The following is a 20,678-nucleotide window of genomic DNA, read 5'->3' as shown; positions in this document are numbered from 1 at the left end:
TTTCATGTCTTCAAGAATGGACAAACAATAACCCTATCTTATTAGAATGTGAGGTCCTTGAGGGCAAAGACTATGTTTTGTTTTTCTTTTAATACCTAGCTCTTAGCACACTATCTGCTACATAGTAAATCCTTAATAAATACTTGCTGACTGACCAATTCCCTGCCTCTTAGAATTTCAGAGTTGGAAGGTGCTTCAGAGGTTATCTAATCAACAGCTTCCTGAACAGGAATTGTCTCTACAATATTTCTTCGTTCTATCTATCTATCTATCTATCTATCTATCTATCTATCTATCTATCTATCTATCTATCTATCTATCTATCTATCTATCTATCTATCTATCTATCTATCTACACATATAGATATAATATGATAGTATGGGAAAGTTAGGTGGAGCAGTGAATATAGCACTGTCCCTGGAGTCAGGAGAACCTGAGTTCAAATCTGTCCTCAGACACTTAACATTTACTAGGTGTGTGACCTTCAGCAAGTCACTTAACCCCAATTGCCCTGCCTTCCCCCTCCAAAAAAGACAAAAACAAACAAACAAAAGATATAATACAATATATACAATATGGTCATCCAGCTTTGACTTAGGGATCCTTAGTGAAGAATGACCCACACCCTCCTGAGGCATCCCATTCTACTCTTGAATAGCACTAAATGAAAGTCTTTTGGTTTACAAGAAGACTAAGGTTACCTCCATAACTTCTACTTGTTCCTAATATTGCTTTCTGGGGCCAAGTAGAATGAACCATTTGAATACCTCTTCTGGGTGACAGCCTTCTGATACTTGAACACTGCTATTCCCTCAACATAGTTCATGAACTTGAATCCCATTACCCTCCTGTTTGCCTTTGTCTGGACTCTCTGGTTTATCAATGCCTTTTGTAAAATGTAGTGTACAGAGCTGAGTACAGTGCAGCTGATGTGCCCTGATCAAGCCAAAGTATGACAGGATCATTACTTGACAGCTATGTCTTTCAATGCAAGCATTAGATCAAGAAGGTAACAACTCTCTCTTTTTCAAGGCACATCTTAAGTACTACCCTTCACATGAAGCCTTTTCTGAGCCTCCCAAATGCTAGTTCCCTCTCTTCCTATAATACAAATAATTTTAATTTATTTTCTTCACATTTATTCTGTATATAACTAAACATATCATTGTGGCCTCTCCTATTAAACTCCTTGCAAACAGGGATTGTTTCATTCACTCTCTTTGTATCCTCAGAACCTAGCACAGTTCCTGTCTTATAGTAGGCACTTAAGAAATGCTTCTTGATTGATTGATCACCATTTCCATATAATTTGCTTCAATTGAATATAACAAATGCCTCCCTCCCCACTCCTTTGCAGGACTCTGTGTGTGCATTGTGTATGTGGGGTCTACAGCTGTGAAATATTGCTTAAATTGTCAAATTCTTTTTTACATATTGATCAATTTTTCTTTTTCCTCTTTTTCTTTTTGTAGTTTTTCCTTAAGAAAGTCTATGTTATAAAGGGTGGATCTATGGAAAGGGGGAGTGGGAGGAACACAGGAGGAAATTTAGGTGATATAAAAATAAAATATAGCAATAAAATTTATTTTAAAAAGTAATGAATTCCAAATTTATGCCAGGAATTGACATTAAGCACGCAGCTTATACTTTCCAGTCTCCATTATCTTCCCTTTTTTGGAAACTGGTACAACATATGTCCTTCTCCAGTCTTCCAAGATCATTCATAGTTCATAGACAAATCATCAGCAATCCCATCTGCCCATTCTTTCCATCCCTAGGATATTCTTCTAAATTAGGTTACTTTAACTTATCCAGGGCAGCTCAGTGCTCTCTTCCTACATCCTAACTTATTTGTCAATTTACTATGAGCCATTTTTTTTCTGTCTTTTCTAGCCCTAGAGGTCATTCTCTTCACCAAGGAAAGCAGAAGCAGTGAAAGAGTTCAGTGGTTCTGCCTTCTCTTTGCAGATAGTTATTGCCTTTTCATCCAGTCCTAGAGTGGTGGAGTCCTGTCCCTTCTTGGATCTTCCTCAGTAGAAGTAATGTATCCTCCTGCCACTAGCAGTCCTTTCTGTTATTCTTAGCTCTCATCATCAGCTTCAGCTCCTTCTGAGCTTTAGTGCCACTGACACTACTTTTAGAAGATGATGTCACACTTGATATTTATCTTTCTTCACCTGTCCTTACTTCTATCTTTTATACATATCTTTAAAGCTAAGCTGATTGATGAATTTCCTATTCATGCTCAGATTTTCTGTTATGGAGAGTTTATCAGCCATGCCTCCTGAGTTGACTTTCCCTTTAGAATTTTAATCTGTGAGATCCTACCTACTCTATCTCAGATTGCTTTGAAATCTTTCCCCAAAACTGAGATGCATTTCAAACTATGCCCAGCTTTCCTCTCTTCTAGCACAACATTCTAAAATGGAGTGGTCACTTTTTCCCAGGCTTCCCATCATTTACACCTCAGCAAACAGTTTCTCTTTCTTGGTGAGAATCAGAGCCTGAATAGACTTTCCTCTTACTGATTTTTCCATTTTTTGAAGGATTAGTTTATAATTATGCAAGGGATTATTAGCTGCTTCAGCACCCTTCAGGAGGGAGGCATCAACCACCACTACTCCTTTGCTTCCCCTCACCTTTATGTGATAATCTGTCATAGGACTACATCTGTGGATCTAAAGTAGCATTCTATTCAGGATGACTAGCTGGTTTTTCTCCAGAATGAACTTCATGTCTGTTTCTTAGCTCCAAGGGCATGCCAGTTCTATTTTTTCTGTTCATTCTTCTTCTACTCCTACCTCTTGACACAGGTCAGGATTTCCTTTGATCTCTTCTTTCTTCTGACCTTGTCTTTGTTTTCACAGCAAAACCACACATGTGTGCACATGCACACACACACACATCTCTCTCTGTGTTTGTGGTTTAAGGAATATTTCATTTTTTCTGAGAACCCAGGAAGTAGAAAGGAATCCCTTAAGCTCCTGATCTCTGATGTCATGGCACATTGTAGAAAGAGAAAGAGATTTGGAACCTGTGTTCAAATCCCATCTCTGCCCCTTACTACCTGGGAGAACTTGGGTAAGTTATTTAACTTTTCTGGATATCAGTTCATTTATAAAATGAAGGGGTTGGACTAGATTTACTTCAAGGTCTCTTCCAATTTTAATCTGTGACCTTCTGGTCTCTTCTAGGAGATAGACCTGCCTGCGTCTTGCATACGGATAGAAGCTATTTGGTAATAGCAAAAAAAATCAACATTGTACAGTCTATGTAATCAATTTTAAACCCTCCTTTTTCTCTATACTTGCTGGAAGTAAATATCTTGGTCTTTCTAGTTCTTGTTATTAACTCCCCTGGAGAAATGCATAGCAATCTGTATCTTGATTCTCCTCACTTCCTGGGTATCTTGAAAGCCACAATAAACTTCCTTTCCTTTCTCTTACTCAGCTCAAGCCCTATCTTACCAAATTTATTATCTTTACGTTGTCTTATCATGCACATATATTAGATACATTCCTTTCTAGGGAGTTAGAAGTTCTGTGTAAACATCTATCTTTTTAGTATGGGTTTCCCCGGGTATCTCTGGGGTCCCCTTCAATTCCTGCATGCATTTTCTTGTCTATCTCACTAGTCAACTTGAGTTCAAGTTCTAGGCAGCTGACTTCCAAATCTGAATACCCAGTCCTAATTTCCCTCCTGAACTTTCTAGTCCTACATTACATCAACTATCTGTTGAATATATTCTCTTGAATGTTCTGTATTTCATTATTTAAAATATTCAAATTAGAACTAATTATTTTTCCCACTAACCCTCCAAATTTCCCCTTTTCTATTTAGGGCATAACCATCCTTCAGTTACTCAAGTTAAAAGCCTTTCTTGACTTTTCCCTCTTCTTTACCCTTGATATCCAATCAGAAATGAAACTTTTATTGGAGCCATCTCCCTCTTTCCACTCATCCAGTTATGTCTTGGGTTCAGGCTCTTAAACCTCTCATATGGACATCTGTAGGGGTTTCCTGATTTGTGTCACTACTTCTAGCCTCTTCCTTTATCAATCAGTCTTCTACATAGTCATCAAAACGATCTTCTCAAGATACAGTTCTGGCTATGTTACTTCTCTACTCAAGGATTATCAGTGATTTTCCCTTGCCTGTAACACTTCAGGCCTTCTACAGTCTGGTTCCCTTTACCTTTCCATTAATATTTTATATAATTCCCTTTTTCAGACTCTACATTCTAAATAAGGAGAGCTATTTGCCCTTTTCCAAACTCAATACTCTATTGCTTATCTCTATGCTGTTTTGTAAGCCCTTTCTCAAGTCTAGGATACACCCCTCCTCATTCCTGCCTCTCAGTATCTTTATATTCTTTCATGGTTCAACTCACATGCCATCTGTTGGTCCACCCTGATAATTCTCTCTGTCTCATTGTCTTTAGCATAGTTCAGTGGGGAATATTGGTTTTATATTTGGAAGTCTTAGATTCAAAACTACATGTGTGGCCTTGGGCAAGTCATTTAACCTTTCTGGACCTCAGTTTCCTCAACTGTAAAATGAAGTGGTTGGACTGGATGACCTCTAAGTTCCTTTACAACTCTAAATGTATGAAACTATGTATGTGTGGTACAAGTTGAATGTAAATTCCTTGTGGTCAGTGACTGTTATTTTTTTATTGTATCCCCAGATCCTAGTACAGTGCTGGCATTAATCAGAAGCCTAACAGATACATTTTGAATTGTTTGTTGAAATTTTTCTCTGGAGCTAGAAGGAAGTGAGTAACTTAAAAGAAAGGTTAGAGGGGTAGCTAGGTGGCACAGTGAATAGAGCACTGGCTCTGGAGTCAGGAGGACCTGAGTTCAAATCCAGTCTCAGACACTTAACATTTATTAGCCTTGTGACCTTGGACATGTCACTTAACCCCAATTGCCTTACCTTCCTCCCTCCAAAAAGAAAAAAAGAGAAAGATTAGAATTTAAGATTCTTCTGCACATGCATTTGTGTTCTAGTTGCATGGATACTTCGATGCTTTAAGAAGGAAAAACATGGAGCAAATATCCTCTTACGAATGAATACTGGATGCCCCTAGCAAAGCAACTGTTTACTGTAGGCACTTAGAAAATATTAGTTGATTGGTTATGGAGTCTCACTGCTTAAAAAATTTATTGAATATCTTTTGAATCACTGAGAAATCTTCAGTAACAGAAATCACAATATTATAGATTTAGAGTGCTTTGAAGTCATTGAGATCAAACACCTCATATTAAAGATGAGGATATTGAGGCTCAGAGATGGTAAGTGACTTGCCTAGGATCACACAGCTGGTAAGTGTGTGGTAGAATTTAAACTCAAATCATTCTGACTCTAAGCCCATTACTTTCTCCAGTGTGCCACCTAGCTAGCATTTTTGGAGAGTAGATGAAGGGGATGGCTCAGACTTGTGATAGAGTGAAAGGAACTCCCAGTATGGAAATTCCCTCAATTGTTGCAGATTAACAATTTGCTTCAAATGTATAGTCCTAGAAAGTTGTTTGGATACTGGGAGGGTAAATAATGCCCATGGTAACATAACTAATATACATCAGGTCTTACAGACTCCAAAGTTAGTATGGCATGTTGCCTCTATTACTTCCACTTGGTAATGAATAAAACAGAGAGAAATATGCCTGTCTTCCAGTTACCACACAGAAAGCATGGCTGTAAATAAAATTGGAAGATGTGCTAAACTGAATGGCTCAATTGCAGGGTACTGCTAGACAAAACACAGAAGACAACTGACATACTAGGACTTCCTCTGTGTCAACACTTTGGGAATGTTTGTTTAATCAGATGCAAATTCACCTAACTGTAATTAGGATCAGGCACCCATTTCTCTATTTTTGGAAAGCAAGTATATTTTCTTTTTAAAAAAATGGATTATTTCCTCCCTCTTTTCTTTTTTAAAACATTATTTTATTTTTTCCAATTACATATAAAGAAAATTTTTAATGTTCATTTAAAAAAATGGAGTTCCAAATTTTTTCCCTCCCTCTTCTACTTTCTCCCTAAAATGACAAATAATTTGTTATATGTCATATGTGTGCAATCATTTAAAATATATTTCAATATTAGTTATGTTGTTAAAAAAATAGATCCAAAACAAAAAACCACCAAAAAAGGAAGAAAGTGAAAATACTATATACTTCAATCTGCACTCAAACTTCATCAGTTCTTTTTCTGGATGTGGATAGCATCATGAGTCCTTTGGAACTGTCTTGACACATTTTGTATTGCTGAGAAGAGCTAAGTCATTCATAGTTGATCATGACATAATATTGCTGTCACTGTGTACAATACTCTCCTAGTTCTGCTCATTTCAGTTTGCATCAGTTCATGTAGATCTTTCTAGGTTTTTCTAAAATCCCCCCACTTGTCAATTCTTAAAGCACAATAATATTCTATTACATTCATATATCACATCTTATTGAGGTATTCCCCAATTAATGTTCATCCCCTTAATTTCCAATTCTTTGTCTCTGCAAAAAGAGCTGCTATAAATATTTTTGTGCATGTAGGTCCTTTCCCCTTTTTTATGATGTCTTTGGGATATAGACCTAGTAGATCAAAGGACATGCATGGTTTGATTACCGGTTAGATATAATTCCAAATTATTCTCCAGAATGATTGGATCAGTTTACAACTCCACCAACAGTATATTAGTATTCCAATTTTTCTACATCTTCTCTAACATTTATCATTTCCCTTTTTTTTCATATTAGCCAGCCTGAAGGGTGTGAGGTGGTACCTCAGAGTTGTTTTAATTTGCATTTCTCTAATCAATAGTTCTTCCCTCCTTTATAAGAATTATTTTATTCCTAGAACAAGAAAGGTACTCTTTAAGTCCACTCACTATTCCTAAGCAAGGAAATAATGTTGAATTTAATATACTTACTTGGGAACTGTTTTTGGAAGGAAGAAAAACATACAACCTGATCCCTTTTTATCTCTATAGCCTTTGCTATCTCCTTTTCTTACTCTATTATCTTGCTATATTATACTCTATTATCTAGAGACACTGGCATTTTTGTAATTTCTGACACTAAACTCTATCCCCCAAGTCTGCACTTTCATTGGCTATCTCCCAAGCCTAGAATGTTCTTCTGTCTCATCCCTACTTTGTGACTTCCCAGGCTTGCTTCAGATTTCAGTTAAAGTTCTACCTCCTGCAAGAAATCTTTCCTGGTCCTTCTTAATCTTAAAATGTCTTCCCTCTGAGATTATCTCCAATTTATTCTATATATAAATATAGATATATACACATCTGTATATCATGTCTGTACATAATTGTTTGCATGTTCTTTTCACCATTAGAATATGAGCTCCATGAAGGCAGGGACTCCTTTTTGCCTTTGTATCCCCAGTGCTTAATCAAGTGCCTGGCTTATAGTACTTAAAATTTTTTTAAAATAAATATCAAGCACTAGTTAGGTGGTACAGTGGATAGAGTATTAGGCCTGGAGTCGGGAAGACTCATCTTCCTGAGTTCAAATCTGGCTTCAGACATTTACTATCTGTGTGATTTTGGGCAAGTCACTCAAGCCCTGTCTACATAAGTTCCTCATTTGTAAAAATGAGCTGTGGAAGGAAATAGCAAACCATTACAGTATCTTTGCCAAGAAAACCCCAGATGGGATCATGAAGAGTCAGACATGACTGAAAAATGATTGAACAAAAAAAGTTATGCTTGTTGAATTGACCTGATTTCATAATACAAAGTCTGAGGTAATTGAAACAAAGGTAAATGTATAGGTATTTGTGGATCGCCAGCCGCTAATAACTTCCTCCATTAACTTTGAATATTTTTTCGAATAAAATATACTTAATTTCTTATAATAATAGGACACTGAATTTTTTTTCATCTTTTTCCTTCCAACTTTTGGGAATGTTTTGCATTTGATTTATAGTAAAAACCAATTCCTCTAAATGATAGATTTTATTTTCAGCCAAAGGAGATCAGGTCTGTGATTATTCAAAATTAGTATATATCCAATAAAAGGCAAACCTACTTACCTGATGTTGAAATTTTGCTGCAAGTTCCTGGTAATGTGGGGATTTTGGATCATTCAATTCTGCCTTAAACTTCTGATTTGCTAGGTTGACACTAAATTCTAACATCTCTTCCACTGGTCCCTCTGATATGATATTAGTGATTTCAGTTTCTATATCCTGAAGGGAAAAAAGAAGATTGATTTTGTTTAGCATAAACCAAAAGAAAATTCTTTGGTATGGCTCTAAATATTAGACTGGTAAGAAAACAAATTCAATTCTAGGAACTTCAGTGAACTTAGAGATGGAGTTCTGTGGAATGAAAAATGAACTTTTTGGGGAGCAATTTGGAATAAAATTTTTTATTTTAGTTACCTAAAAGAGAGCAGTGTAATTTGTCTGTGATTGAAAGCTAGTAGAGAATAGGTCTGTTCCCTTTGTAGAATCCAGCATGGTCATGTGTACATTGGGGCCTTATTAATGCTGTTTGATGATACTGTGATGATGATTACATTGGACCAATGTGCAAATGAATATGAACTATTATGATCATCCAATCAACAATAAAGGGAAGCCTGGGCTGATATAATGAGACTGTTCATGCATGAACTTAATATTAAAACTGTCCCTGAAGCATCTTCAAGTCCAAAAGTTGGCTTAAAGGCACTCTTAGGGAGAATGGCATATTTGGGTCACAACTAGAAGCTTGGGCTGGAGTGTCTAAAAATAGCAGCATAGCTCTGAGCAAGTAGGTCTGCCTTTTGCTTGCTCAAAGGCCCATTACCTGCCTTTCTCAGTGCCCTTTGGATCTGGAATTGGCATGGTTCTGTCATTGCTCTGTGCTCCCATTAGCTTTGTAGGGCATAGAGCAAGACAAGGGTTGGGTTTTAAGCATGTGGCACTGGAGACTGGTTTGCAGCCTTTGGTACATAGAACACTTTGAGTTCAACACTGTGTTTTCCTAAAAACCCCAAATATATGCTTGAGGATTCTGTAAAGGTGTTAGCTGAAGCAGTAACCATGATTTCACTGAATTTATGCTTCAATCTGGGAAGGTCTGGAAAACCTTTAAAAAAAAAACTGAAAAATTGGTATATGAGGGTCAAACATGGCAGCAGTACTTTAATTTTTCCAGTGGAATAAATCATTTAACAGTATTTATTGTGTCTACTACATGCCAGGCCCTGGCATGCAGCAAAAATAAAAGAGGAAGTTAGGCCCTTTTATACCCAGGCTAGGCCCTGGGTACACAAACAAAAAATAAAAAAGGAGGGTTTCAATTCATTCAACACTATGATATGTAGACCCATCTAAGAGTCCTGAGAAGCCTCAGAAAGCTAAAAGAAGGCATTCTCTTAGTTCTCAGGTGTTTTGCCTATGCTTAAGGCACTGTGATAAGATTGGGATGGGGTTTATGAGCCCAAAGTAGAATGATGGGGTTATGTGATAGCTATGTTACTTCTTATTCATCCTCTATGGTTCTTTCCTTCTTAAACCAAGTACAGTGAATTCAATTTTCACTTGGTCATGAGTAAAAAAACATAATTTATAATTAGTGAACAGAACAAAATCTTCCCATTTTAATTGAGGGAACAAATAGGCATCACTAATAGTTTTGAATTGCCCATCCATTTTTTTCCTCTAAAGCACTGAAAGCAGGTAAATGAACAGCTAGATAAGATATCAGGGCATCCTCACCTTCACAGGAGTCTTTGTGTCATTGAAAAGTTCGTTGAGAAGTGAGCCATTAGGAATGGATGTGAAGGGAAGTGGAGAGAAGCTAGCAGCACCTGCTGAGACTTCAAAAAAAATCACACACATGAACACACTAGAAGAGAGCTTAAATTAGAACCAGGGCAAAAGTTCATGGAGTCTCCCTGTCACTCCAATACTCACTGATGGTAAGTGCATTTTCAACCCATTAAAAAAAAGATAACATCAGCATATTCTTGAGTTAAAATATGCCTCTAAGTTTTCCCTCATTGAAATTTTCCTTTCCTTCTCCCCAGAGCCCAAGTTTAATAGTCCTTGGGATATACATTGTAAGAAAACTTTGTTTAATGGGGGCAAATTAATTTCTCCTTTTGTGACTATTGAGTGGAAGAATATACTTAAAACAATATGAAATCGGTTCTTCAGAAACACTTCTTTGGATGCTGTCTGTGACTTTTGAATTTGATATGAGAAGTGTTTTTGGATGCTCCATCATTCAGTGAATCAAGGAGTTGGCAGGGGCCATGGGCCCAACAAATGATCTCCATGCTGATGCCTGCATCAATTTAAAACCATCCCAGACTCAGGACAATCTTTCTTGTTTTTAAGAGGAGATTCTGGACTCTCTTGAAGCCAAGTAAAGTCATCATATTTAGGAAAACAAATGTATTCTGTTTTATTGTGTAAAATTATACAGTGAAACCTTGTTAATCTGAAAAGACTTAAGAGTAAAGCATTTCAGTTAATTGAACTTTCTGGTTAAAACTTAGTTAACCAGAAAACCATTTGTCTTGTAAACCTTAGTGTTGAAGATGTCTAGGTGTAGTAAGCAGAATTTATAGAATACTACTGAATCTGTCCTTCTTGATTGAGGACCCAGTAGCCCCTGAGGGAACCTTCTTCTGCAGACTAGTAATCATTGAATGGTGCCATATGTGGAACTATAGAAACCTGGGCTGACTGACTGACCCAAATTTACAAACAATGCAATCACTAACTCCAGACAAGGAAAGTAAGTGATTTTTTCTTTCTTTCTGGTGTATCCAGCTTCCTTCTCCATCTCTTCCCTCTTTTCTCTCTTTTTTTTTTTCATTAACAAGGCTCTGTTCCCCCCTCATTCCTACATCAGATGCCTGGTTTCTCTGTGATCCCATCTGTACTATCCAAACTTGTTTTAGGAAAGAATATGATGAACTCATTCAATTAGGGAGTAAATGATTGAGGGGTTAATTGACTTGCCTCTACAACTACAGAGGTTGGACTGGAACTCAGGTCTTTTTGACTCGAAGGTTAGACCTCCTAGGCTATGGATTCATTTACCTCTTATACATACACATACATATACATATACCTATGCCCATACCCATATTTATACCTATATCTTTAACTATACCTATACAATGCACACACACATATCCATACCTATACCTATACCCATACATATACATACTGTATACGTACTTTTAACTTCTATCCTATTTTTCTATTTTCATTTGAAAAAGGGACAAAGTCAATATGAAAAAAGGAATTTTGCTGCCTGTGAAATCATGTGACACCAGAGACCTCTTACTCATGCTTAGGTAGCTCCTTAAGACTATACATTATGTAAATTATGGAAGAGTTGCTAATCTATAGCAGGGGAAGGAGTTTCTGTAATATGAATTCCCTAAACTAGTGAGATTACAAGACCTGATCCCTATCACCAAATTTTTATATGCACATGTGTATATATAAACATATGCACACATGCGCATACAGATGTACTCATATTTAGTAATAATTCTAAACATTTGATCTCCATTTGCCAGTCTTTCAGAATCCTCCCTATCCCTGGTGTTCACAGACAACCAAGGGTGAATCTTACAATAGAGGGTGAACTTCATTCTTCTTAGTCCAGGACCATTAGGGAAATCGTCTGAAAGACTGGTAAATGGACAACTCAAAATGTCCATATACATATATAAAGATGTATAAATATACATATAGTTATATATTGTGGAAACTCCCTCCATTGATGCCTATCAGAAACTTCTCTGTAACTTATAGTTTTAGAGAGCTGCCTGGAGGCCTTGAAGTATTAATTGACTTGTTTATACGACAGTGGTAGTATTGTGTTAGGGCAGGCCTGCATAACTTGGCAGTAGGTTGGGGCCAAAATTAAAATAGGCTAAACTTCTTTGGGCTGCTCATAGGTTTTTAGCGGCTCACTTTCCAAGTAAAGGTATAATTAATGACTAAACTATTTTGTAAAATAAATGTTAAAAAAGAGAAATTTCAATTAATATCAATTAATTATACTTATTACTTAAGATTTTTATTTATCATAATCGCAATTATGTAAAAAAAAAAGTTACTTTGCTAAGCAGTACACATTTTAATACATTTTCCAGGCTTTCTTACTGTTCACATTTAGTAATGACCAAAAACATAGCAAAAAGTTATGACTCTTGCTCTTCTCAGACTACAGACAGACTGACAAAATGATGGTTGGTTGCTGTGGGTCACATGACAAACAGTAGAGCGTGTACAGTGGTAACCTACCTGACAAGTTACATGATGGGCACAGTAGTGACTAGTCGAAGGTGGCGTAAGTGGGACATGGACAAAGCACTTGTTACATCTTTACTTTCTTTTATATATCCTCTTCATTTTTTGTGGGCTGTCAGAAATCCTTTGGTGGGCCGTGAGCAGCCTGCTAGCATGTGTTGTGCAGGCCTGTGTTAGGGACAGGTCTGGAACTCAGGTCTTACTGACTCTGAGGTCAGAACTCTTAGGGCATACATATGTACATGCATACATATACATGTACATGTACAGATACACATACAGAAATATGTATACATATCAAGACAAGTAATGAATATGCATATTGGGGAGAAAGGAAGATATTTGCCTCTCAGAATTACTATAAATTAACTTAAATTAAAGGGGAAAGAGATCATATAAAAATTGAATTTGATTTTCATCAAATGGTATTATACATGTTAGTAGCAGATTCAATTTTGTATGTGACAAAAATGCCACTAAAGTTTAAATGTACTGACTTTAATTTCTCAAGCTAGAAATCTCAATTACTTTCCAATGATTACTTTTAATTGTAACAAAATTAAGAAGTAAATTCATCATAGATCATCTTCATATAGATTTTCTCTTCTAATACTATTCCTCTGAATGAAGTGTGGTATTAAAGGTCAATATTCTTTGCACTGCTAGTGCTGTTAATAATTGAGTAGCTATTTCCTTCTAAGACTACTGGGGGGAAAATCTTAAGGAATGTATTCTACAAAGTAATAACTTCATAATTGACACTGAGCCAGTATAGTACCTACATTAGTTACTGGTCAAAAAGATAAGCTGATTGAAGAGATGAGCTTGCTGGCTCATTCTATAAAGACCTAAAATATGGAAAGATTCTAAGCTACAGTTTTTTTTATGCCTCTATTCAAATTTAGAACCTGAAACATTATCTTGTTAACATTTTAACATATACAAACATAAATATTCAATTTCTAGCTTGCAAGCTACTAAAAAGTGATTTTTCTTATTTATGAATTTCTACAAAGGGTTGTTTTGAAAATGCTATATTTTATGATGATTTGGTTATAAAGTATAAATATTATAACTGTAATGTTTAAAGAAATAAATCTAACTTTACCTGTAGGGAGCATAGGGATTTCATCAGACTTTTTACTTTCTATTGTCTTCTCTGTGAGAATTTCATCTTTTCTAGAAGCAAAACAGAAATGAAAGACATGACAATTAATAGGCACTGGATGGCAGTAGTAGGAATAGATTGAAAATCTGTTTCTAAGTTAAATTGTGTTTTAAATTCTAAACCATCCATTTTTAAGAAGAATGTTTTAATTCAAACTCTAGAGAGAGGCACAGTTATGGGTGACCTTCAGCAAAATTTTAAAGTCAGAAAATATGGTCTTTGATGCACCTGTTCTTGGATTGTAATTTTCCAACTTGATATACATTAATATAATGGGAGAAATTTGGTGTTTTACTTATTGCATTCCAAGCACCTAGCTTAGTACCTGGCATGAAATAGGTACTTTGTAAGTGCCTGTAAATTGTTTGATTTTCAGGTAGTCATATTTTCAGGAACCATTATTTCATCATTCTGAGTACTTCCTCTAGGTGACATTTATCCCAAACTCTCCAGTGTGCAAAGTCACCAGCCTCACTTTCTCACTTTCTCCTCACTTTCTGCTCCAGAGCCATTTGGGTCCAGTGGCCAGATATAGATCAGAATGACTGGAGATGACCCAGATGCAGTGGGGGACCTTGGCCTTTTCAAACTAAAGTCTTTAACAGGTCTCAGTTTAACTGAGGCAATACCCATTCAATAACTAAAGTTTAACAAGAAATGAGGCAGAGAATGGCCTCTTTACTTAGTAAAAAAAGAAAAAAATAGACCCTCAGGATTTTTGGCCAAAATAGACACAATTGCTATTTACAGGCTCAAAGTCATCAGAACCCAAACAATGACCAAATAGGGCTTTGGCCTGGGACCTATGGTTGATCAGTCAATGAGAGTCAGAGTGATTTGGAGTTAGGGCTGGTGTTTAAGTCAGAAAAAAAGTTTCAGAGATTAAAATTTACATTCCCTCGGGGCAGAGCACCTATCAGTAAGGGTGTACCCTATGTGGAGAGAGAGAGACAGAGAGACAGAGACAGAGACAGAAACAGAGACAGAGACAGAGAGACAGAGAAAGAGAGAGAGAGAGAGAGAGAGAGAGAGAGAGAGAGACAGACAGACAGACAGACAGACAGACAGACAGACAGACAGACAGAGACCGAGAGACAGAGAGACAGAGAGAGAGAACTGTTGTCCAACTAGCCAGTTCCAGCTTGGTCCCCAGGGGGCACAGAGCCTCTTTGTCCTTCATTCTCAAAGAGAAACATGATATCAGAGAATTGATGCCATGGCATGCAAGTGAATTGGATTTAAGTGAGGCAGGGCTGTGCAAAGTCACCAGCCTCACTTTTTGCTCTGGAGTCATCAGGTTTACCTGGCTTATTTTAAATCTAAAGGCCCCTCACTTCCATGTGGTTCTTTCCCCTGCTGCAAAAGGGAATTTATATTAAATAAAAAGTTAGGAATACCATTACAATTTCTCTAGTCCCTCAGAAAAATCCTTAATACTTAGGCATTTTGGGGTTTCTGCCTTAATTTTTGTTCATATTTATAGCTAGTTAACCCTTTAGCTTCTCTATGTTTGAGCAAAATTCATTTTACCAGAAGAGTTTGGGTAAAGAAGCATCAGAGTTGATAGATAGGCATGGGCAAGGAAAGTTGGGGAAAGAACAGTCCTTTTCCCCCCCTTGGAACTTCCCTCAGTCCTTGAGAATGTGGGTATAAATGATGATGTCAAACTGAGTTTTCTGATGTAGGGCCAAAAGCTATCCTTAGTCACTCTCTTTTTTGCTACATCTGAGTCCTAATTTCTCTTTTTTTCCTTTTTTCTTGTTATCTCTGTACTTATGATTCTTAATATTTCAGTTCCTGATGTCTCAGCTTCCTCTCTAGTCCCATACCTGAAACATCACATCTTCTTTTTATACAAGTCCTCAGAATATGACCAAATCCTTCACCCAATCAGAACAGACTTCCTGTTGCACCTAATTAAAATATCTTTGATTGATTCAAGGGGATGTCAAAATCTTGTTCCTTGTTGTTGTTTAGTCATTGGACCATGTTTGGGATTTTCTTTGCAAAGATGTCGGAGTGGTTTGCCACTTTCTTCTCCAGCTCATTTTTTTTAATAGCTGAGAAAACTGAGGCAAATAGGGTTAAATGATTTGCTTAAATCACATAACTACCAAGTGTCTGAGGCCAGATTTGAACACAGGAAGAAGAGTCTTCTTGACTCCAGGCCTGACACTATCCACTGCATCACCTGTCTTGCTCAAACCTAATGAATAATCAATATGTGTCCTCATCTGATAAATGTGTGTGTATATATATATATATATATATATATATAAAGCTTCTAGACATTTTAAGTGGGGTGGGGTGATTTGATTGCTTTACTCAACGAATCCTTGCCCTTTCATATGCCTTTGCAGGTAGTCTTTATGAGTACATGTGACCAAAATAGTCCTTCAGCTCGCTTCTGTGTAAAACCTTCCAGTTTGTTAACACTCACAAAAGTTTTGCTCTGCTGACTTAGTTTTTATGACTCTCTTTTCTCTTGAATGGTGCAATGAAACACTAGATTAAGACTTTTGTGAATGTCTAGTGAAGTCTGTTTATGTCTAGCATCGATCATCTGCAGATAGTACCTTTACCTTTGTTATTTGGAGTTACTAAAGGGTAGTTACTCTACTGACAGGAATTTTGAACCCACCAGGAAGGTGGAGTGGCAAGATGATTGAACAATGATAAATATTTTGGGAGCAGGTAGAGAACATAATCTATTTCATTCTGCATAGGGCCATACATGAACATTTCTGAATATGACTGTCCATGATTGTAATGGACCTTATTTGGACTGTAGTTACAAGAGTTTTCTTTTTTGAACCTTGTTTTAGATGGTAACTTCTTAGTGAGTCAGAACCATAACTTTTAGGATGCAGCAAAACTGCACATGACCCAAAGCTTTGTCTCATAAATTGTATTGGGCTTGTGAAGACATCTAGGACAAGGCTATAAGGAACTTCTGGGTTTCTTGTTGCTTTTAAGTAATATTTACTAGATATAGAAAGTTGGATTCAATGTTTCTGTTATATTATGCTTGTATAGAACTACCATGTTCATGTTTGACTAGCTTCTACAATACTAGGCCAATGTGGGTACTTAATAGGTAGTTTTTCCAAGGTGATCACTTTTTATAAAATATAGGAAATAAGACCAGGTGGTTTAGAAACTTTCTTTTTTCATATGAGGAACTGTTTGTTCATAAAGTGTACCCAGCTGAACAGTTAGTCCATTGATTTGTTAGAACAAAGATAAAAATCAAGACCAAATCAAAAGTAATATAATGAGTAGAAATATAATATGATTTGACATAATGTAAAATATAATGGTATGCTGTTAAAACAACTCAATCCATACTTATTTAAGTAAGCATAAAATGCTGGAAAACAAGAAAACAAAGGAATAGACCTTGACACAGAATACCACCATTTCCCAAGGAAGAATAGCCAATATAATAAATCAGTCACCACAATGAGGATGCCAAAGGAAACCAGAAAAGGTCTCAGGCAACAAATACTAGATTTCCTAAACAGAGAGAGGAAAATCAAAGGCAACACTGGTTTAGAGTGTAAACTAACTTGTAAGATTTTAAGGTGAGATACTTGAAGGTTATAAGCAATATTGTGTTATAAAATAAAAACAAATAGTAACCTGGCAAGAAACCTAAATAGGTAGATAATCCTAATAACATTTAAAGATGAAACTAAAAGGACAACAGAAAAAAATCAGAAAGCATCTTTCTATAATACATTTTTCCCTGTACCAATGACAGTGGAGCTCTTCTATTTAGCCTTGATAATCATTGAATATCACAATTTTTTTATTAAAGTCCGAATTAATTAGACTGCTTCACCTTACTTTAAAAATGCCTTTTTCTGGGTCAGCAACTCCAGAGACCAGATAAGGTTGAAAGTGGAATTTCCCCTTATCTTGGGACATACTCCTTGTGGGAGGAGCCAAATGAACCCAATAGCTTCTTTGTTCTCTGAGTAAACTCAAAGAATATCTTTTCCCCCAGACAGAACTGACTTAAGAGCATTCTTTCTTCTGCCAAGGATGAGACCCTGAACCTAAGACACTATCTTGAGTAATGGAACCTTTTCTTATCTAAATATTTTGTGGGTATGTATTATGTTATGGCATGTTAATGATAAAGAAAATGCAGATGTTCTAGGTTGACACCTTGTCAATTCCTTGTAATCATAAATTTTACCCTGAATTGGAATGCCCTAAAATGTATTTAGGCTTTCTCATTCTCTTGTTCATCAGAACTCAGCTTCTGACTCCTTGTACAAGTTCTCTAGTTTTAAGGGAATAAATGCTGTAACTGTATATCACCTAGCCTGTTGTCTCCTTTAAACAAACTTTTTAAAGGTTAACAGCCTTTAATACCACAGTTCCTGTATATGCTACATAAACACTATACTAAGAAGAACAAAGATGGGAAGAACAAGGATCCGACAAAATATATAGAGGAGAGTGCCATGCTAGATGTGACAAAATTTTGAGGGTCTTAAGGGATTGATTCTCAAGATATCAGAAAGAGCCTGGACTATTTTTTTCCCTCATCTTTGGCTTCTGGTTCCATGACTTCCTTCAGGTTCCAGCTAATAACTTCACTTTCTTTAAAAAGTCTTTCCTGAACTTCTGTAATGGGAATGTAAACTTTTAAGATCTTCCCTGCCCCTAGGCTTAAGTGCACCTGGAGCCTGTGGTGGGAGGCTTGTTTTTCAGGAGATACTTTGTGATTGGGCAGTGGGTCAAGAAGGTTGTTACATTCTCTGAGCCAGGAGAAGGCTATATAAGCCCTGATGTGAGACTTTGCTTTGGGGCTCACTTTGAGAAGTGTTGTGTGATTTGACCAGAAGAGACTCTGGAGAGCCATTGAGAGCCCCCTGGCTTTGAAAAATCCAGGTGTTGATGCTCCTCTCTCTGGTAATTGTGATTTGGTATGGATGGATGTAATGGTTGGGCAGTTTGGAAGCCTGTTTGCTGAAATGTTCTTGTAACTTATACTTGTAACCTCTGTATATTCTGAAGTTAGGGGTGCTGACCTTTCCCCCCTGGACTAGGTAAACGATATATGTTTGATTGATTAAAGTAAGCTTGTTAACCCATCTTGAGTTGCTTTCCTTTAGCAAAGCAGATCTAAGAACCTGTGTTGGCAGCCACCCTGAGGATGCTGGGGTGCTTGCTGCTACAACTTCCTAAATTATAGTGCCTTGCCTCTGCTGATAATCTTCAAGTTATCCTGTTATATATCTAGTTTTTAGAGTTGATTGTATATTCTCTTCCCCATTGCAGTGAGCATGGACTTTTGTTTTTGCTTTTTTTATATCTCCAGAACTTAACATAGTGCCTAGCACATAGTAGTAGCTTAATAAATCTTGTTTTTCACTTGATTTGTTAACAAGTGCTTAGAAAAGTATTACAGAATATTAACAAAGCAATATGATGAAGGAGATAGCAATAATTGCTCACTCTAGTACATTGTACTAGATTTACAACATTGTACCTGATATATAATAGGCAAGTAATAAGTGCTTGACTGATATATCTACTCTTCCCTTTTAAAAAGCTTCCATGAGAATAATCTGCTATCTTCAGATTGGAACCCTTGATGAAATAGCTTTCACAATTGAGATTTTTTTAACAGTGGGACACATCTTTAAAATCATGCAATTAATTCTAAGGTGCTGAGAAGACAAGACCCTACTGTACTTATTGTTTGTTGACTATAAGAAAACATTCATGTTAGTAAAATAAAATGACACATTCATCCAACAAGGTGCAAATGCTAAAATCATACTTCATTTCCTAAAAGACAAGACAATGTCAATTACTTTGTTCTAGACCAGGGGTGGGGAACCTGCAGCCTCAAGGCCACATATAGCCAACATACTAGGTCCTCAAGTGCAGTCCTTTGACTGAATCCAAACTTCACAGAACAAATCTCCTTAATAAAAGGATTTGTTCTGTAAAACTTGGACCTGGTCAAAAGACCACACCCAAAGACCCAGAAGACCACATGTGGCCTTGAGATTGCAGGTTTCCCATCTCTGTTCTAGACTATTTGATCATCAATATCAAGTGAGGTATAAAGCCAGGTGAGTGTTCAGCAAAGGTGATTGATAAGAGATCCAGGTGAATTTAAATGGCAGAAGTATGGTGAGGTCCTTAAGATGTTCATGAAACCTCAGAATATCTGAGGTCAGAAGGACCTCAGAAGCCAATTACCCTAACCCATAAGCAAAAAAGAATTCTCACTGTAATAACAATAAATGGTTATCCAGTCTTTGTTTGAATACTTCAATTGAAAGGAAACCCACTATTTAGGCAGCCCATTCCACTTTTGAATAGCTCTTATTGTGAGGAAGTTTTTCCTGACATAGAGTCTTTACAAGTTCAGTTCCTTACTCTTAGCTCTTCCCCTTGAGGTTAATCAGAACAAATCTAATTCTTCCACATGACAAAACTGTAAGTACTTTAGGAGAGCTACTCTCCCTCATTCTTCCATTTTTTATTAAACACTCCTAGTTCCTTTGCCTCAGTCACATACAGCATGGACTTGGGACACTAACATTTTTTTTCCCTTCTTCTGAATTGGAACTTCTCAAAGTGTGGTCTGTGGATTCGATTCCTGGGGGTCCTGGGACTCTTCAGGATATTGATAAAATTGAAATTATTTTCATAATAATACTAAGAAATTATTTGCCTATTCAAATTCTTCTTTTTCCAACTCTATATCTGTGTAAGGCTGAGTTTTCTTCATATACATCAACCAAAATAACATATTGTAAGTAATTGAATGAAGAAGCTGATAAAATAATCCACTTGTCTTCTTAAGCCAGACATTTAGAAGGAGATGTGAAAAATATTGCTACTCTTCTCACTATTTTCTTTTGAAAATATCCTTACTCTTCATAAAAATGATTTTGTGTATCTTCAGGTACCAAAACATGTAACATGTAATTGGTTTCTTATTATTTTAAATTGAATTATTACTTTAAATGGATTAAAGATTTTTAAAACTCATTTTAAATTTCTAATGCAATAAATATTGATAGATATAACCCACATTAACAAAAGATCTTTGAATTTTTTAATATCAATAATTTTTAAGAGGGAAAAAGAGTCCTCAGTCACAAAAGGTTAGGATTTAGGAGAGAGAAGATCTCTTTTTGTCTTCCATATCACAGAGTTGACTCATATTGAGTTGAGGTTCACTAGCCC

The 20,678-nt window shown here is 36.4% G+C and overlaps 1 protein-coding gene across 1 annotated transcript in view; it reads right to left on the bottom strand.

The window, feature by feature from the left end:
* The window catches only part of IMPG1 (interphotoreceptor matrix proteoglycan 1), a 128,089-nt gene that overhangs the window by 96,514 nt on the left and 10,897 nt on the right, over positions 1-20,678 (bottom strand). Inside the window, exons 4-6 of the mRNA XM_069067051.1 lie at positions 13,395-13,465; positions 9,725-9,816; positions 8,051-8,206 (exon numbers count right to left, since the gene is read on the bottom strand). Coding sequence (XP_068923152.1) covers positions 8,051-8,206; positions 9,725-9,816; positions 13,395-13,465 — 319 coding nt within the window. The remainder of the gene's footprint in view (positions 1-8,050; positions 8,207-9,724; positions 9,817-13,394; positions 13,466-20,678) is intronic.

Source organism: Petaurus breviceps, unplaced genomic scaffold (assembly GCF_028583685.1).
Source record: "Petaurus breviceps papuanus isolate PSGF00001 unplaced genomic scaffold, PetGlider_PUasm1.0 90734, whole genome shotgun sequence".
Classification (NCBI taxonomy): Eukaryota; Metazoa; Chordata; class Mammalia; order Diprotodontia; family Petauridae; genus Petaurus; species Petaurus breviceps.
The sequence above is the reverse complement of the archived record's forward strand: the minus strand, read 5'-3'. Positions and strand labels throughout refer to the sequence as shown.